Consider the following 2,723-nt stretch of genomic DNA (forward strand, 5'->3'; position numbering starts at 1 on the left):
CGCCAGCGAGATCTACGTCATTTTAACGTCACAGTGTCGCGCGAAAGGTCGCACACGGCGAGCATACTGAGGCCTTTATGCTCTTACTATATGCTATACAGAGCCCCCAAGTGGCCATAGAGAGAATGTTTTACTACATTGAATGGTTAAAAGGCTATTGCGCGCGCACAAGATATAATTCGTTCACACCAGTGCCTGAATTGGACCAGAAAAGTTGCCAGTACCCTAATTCAGCCGAACCCTAACCCTAAACAAACATAACCCTAACCCTAAGCAAACATAACCCTAAACAAAACATTACTGGACCTGAATATAAACAACCAATCAGAGCCACAAAAGATAGTTGATTATTGAGTCTCATTCCCAGCATCAATATTTTACGACCTGGAAATGAAACTCAATAATCAACTATGTTCAGGCCTCCAACCCAAAGCATCTTTCCATCTTTCTCAGCTCTGATTGGTTGTTTTCGTTCAGGCCTGGTGGATTCTTGTAAATACCATTATGAGCACTAAGAGGAGCCAAAGGAATTTAATTGTTTTATGACAAAAAGTTATTTTAATAAAAGTTACATACTGCAGCTTTAAAGTAGGTTTTGAAATACTGGATGCTGATGATTAAGAAATGTCTATTTTTATGTGTCTATTGGTTTTTATATTTATATATATTTATAGAAAATAGGCCAAAAAGTATTTTAGTACTTTAAGAATGTTTTCATCATTACTAACTGGTTTTTATTTATTTTTTATCACCTGTTGCCTATTATTTTATGTGTTATTGATTTTATTTTCTCCTGTAAAGAACTTACTGCATTTTAATTATGAAAGGTGCTATATAAAGTGTATATTATTATTATTATTATTATTATTATATGGTAATATCTATTCATTTAATTTCTTAACCTTTTCTATAGGCTATATTTTGCATTTAGTCCCACTGATAACATAATGCATACATACATTACATATAAAACACAATGATAACTTACATAGGCTGACTATATTCATCCCTTGTTCGCTTTTTCTTCATGACCCGGAGGCGGTGAGGGTAACTGACAGGACCGATCACATGTATGTTAGCAGCATATCAACACACTGACAACATATTGCAGGCAGTGGCCCAGGGCCGTAAGATGGCACAGTGCTTTCTGTGTCCTGAGGGCTGCTGCCCCACATACCGTCCCGCTCCGGCTCCGCTGTGCTGGAAGGGGGCGTTCACACACACTCACGCGCGCTATCCGTGCGGAAAATAGGTTTTTAGCACACGTGTGACGTCACGCCCATCGATCGGTTTTGGTTTTCCTCCAAAGATTGTGTATTGAGAAGATGAATTACTCTGTAAGTGAAATCCATACCTTAAATGCCAGGTTGAAGAGGTGGGTGTTAAAAAAAAAAAACAATTCACCCCATTCATTAGTAAAAACTAAAACATCCACACACCTTTCTTTAATTTTTTTCTATCGAATAAATATAAATATATTTTATTTATTTAAATACCATCATTATTTTTCTTAACTTTATTACAGTTATATCCGCCTTTTGTTTGTATATTGATATACAGTCATTGTTTATCTTGGGGAAAAAAATATATATATTTATTTTTTATTTTATAACCTGTAGTTTTTACACACCTGATGGCATAGATGGATGATTTCATATTCCACAGCTCTGACTTAACCAAATCTAACTCTTCAAATTCATTTTTTTCAGACTTTGGTTTTCATAGAACATAAAGTGTATCAATTATTTTGCGTAAGAATTCAAAATAAATTATTATTATTAGGGACAGATACAACTACTTCAGCAAAAAACCTTCCCAATTAAAAGGCTTCACAACAGAGTGTGTGAATGCAAGTCGCCATATGAAACTGAAATAGGAACAGAGTGAGACGTCTTTAAGTTTACCTCTTCTTAGTTTTCTTCTCCCTCGCCTGCATCTGCTGATATGCGTCAAGTTAGCGGAAATTAACCGTAACAGACCAGATGTTTGTTTTATTATTTCTGTAGTATAATTCTAGCATTAAAATAAAAACTCAAAACTCCTCTAGAAAATGATAGCTAGGTTCGCACAACGGTTGTTTCAAACGTCCGTCGGAATTTTTGATTGAACAGGAAACGAGAGAAATAGATATAGTAAAAACGTGTTTTATTTTGAAAATCGAGACAGGAAATGGTAGTGGTTTCCTTGGCTAACTTGGCGGCAGTCACCTGCTGCAGCAGAGCGGAGCTGGAGGAGAGAGTGAGAGGATGAACATCAGTGAGTGAGGCTCCCGGGGGTGACTGGAGTAAATCCTCTCCTCTGAACACACCACACATCTTTATGGCCAGAATGAATTCTCGCTCCCGCTTTAATGTCAGCACAAAGGGCGAACGCTTCTGGGGGAAACAGTGGCAGTCCTGCGCCTGCACCTTTTTCTGAAGCCCCCCCAAAAAAACGCATTTTAGGGGCGACCGCGGACAGTTCACGGTAACAGGCGACGGCAGTTTGAGCTCACCCCGCCGAGGGGATGGAGGTCCACCGTTAAAGGGCTTTTTAAGGGGGGGAACCGGACTCGGTCAGAATTTCGCCAAAATTACGACGGGAATCAAGTACAGCTCCCTGTCTCCCGGTAACGGGAGAGACCACCGGCCGCTCGTGATGTCTCGTGCCAAGGAGCGGCTGAAAGGCGGGAATGAGACCAAGGACAGCGTCACTCTGCTGCCGTGCTTTTATTTTGTAGAGGT

General features: G+C 39.5%; 1 protein-coding gene across 1 annotated transcript in view; it reads left to right on the forward strand.

The window, feature by feature from the left end:
• Window positions 1–2,279: 2,279 nt before the first annotated feature.
• LOC118334825 (phospholipid phosphatase-related protein type 4-like) overlaps window positions 2,280–2,723 on the forward strand; it is a 41,427-nt gene continuing 40,983 nt past the window's right edge. Inside the window, exon 1 of the mRNA XM_035670898.1 lies at window positions 2,280–2,721. Coding sequence (XP_035526791.1) covers window positions 2,638–2,721 — 84 coding nt within the window. The 5' untranslated portion in view covers window positions 2,280–2,637. The remainder of the gene's footprint in view (window positions 2,722–2,723) is intronic.

This window comes from Morone saxatilis, unplaced genomic scaffold (genome assembly GCF_004916995.1).
Source record: "Morone saxatilis isolate NCDOM2014 unplaced genomic scaffold, NCSU_SB_2.0 Contig23, whole genome shotgun sequence".
NCBI lineage: Eukaryota > Metazoa > Chordata > Actinopteri > Moronidae > Morone > Morone saxatilis.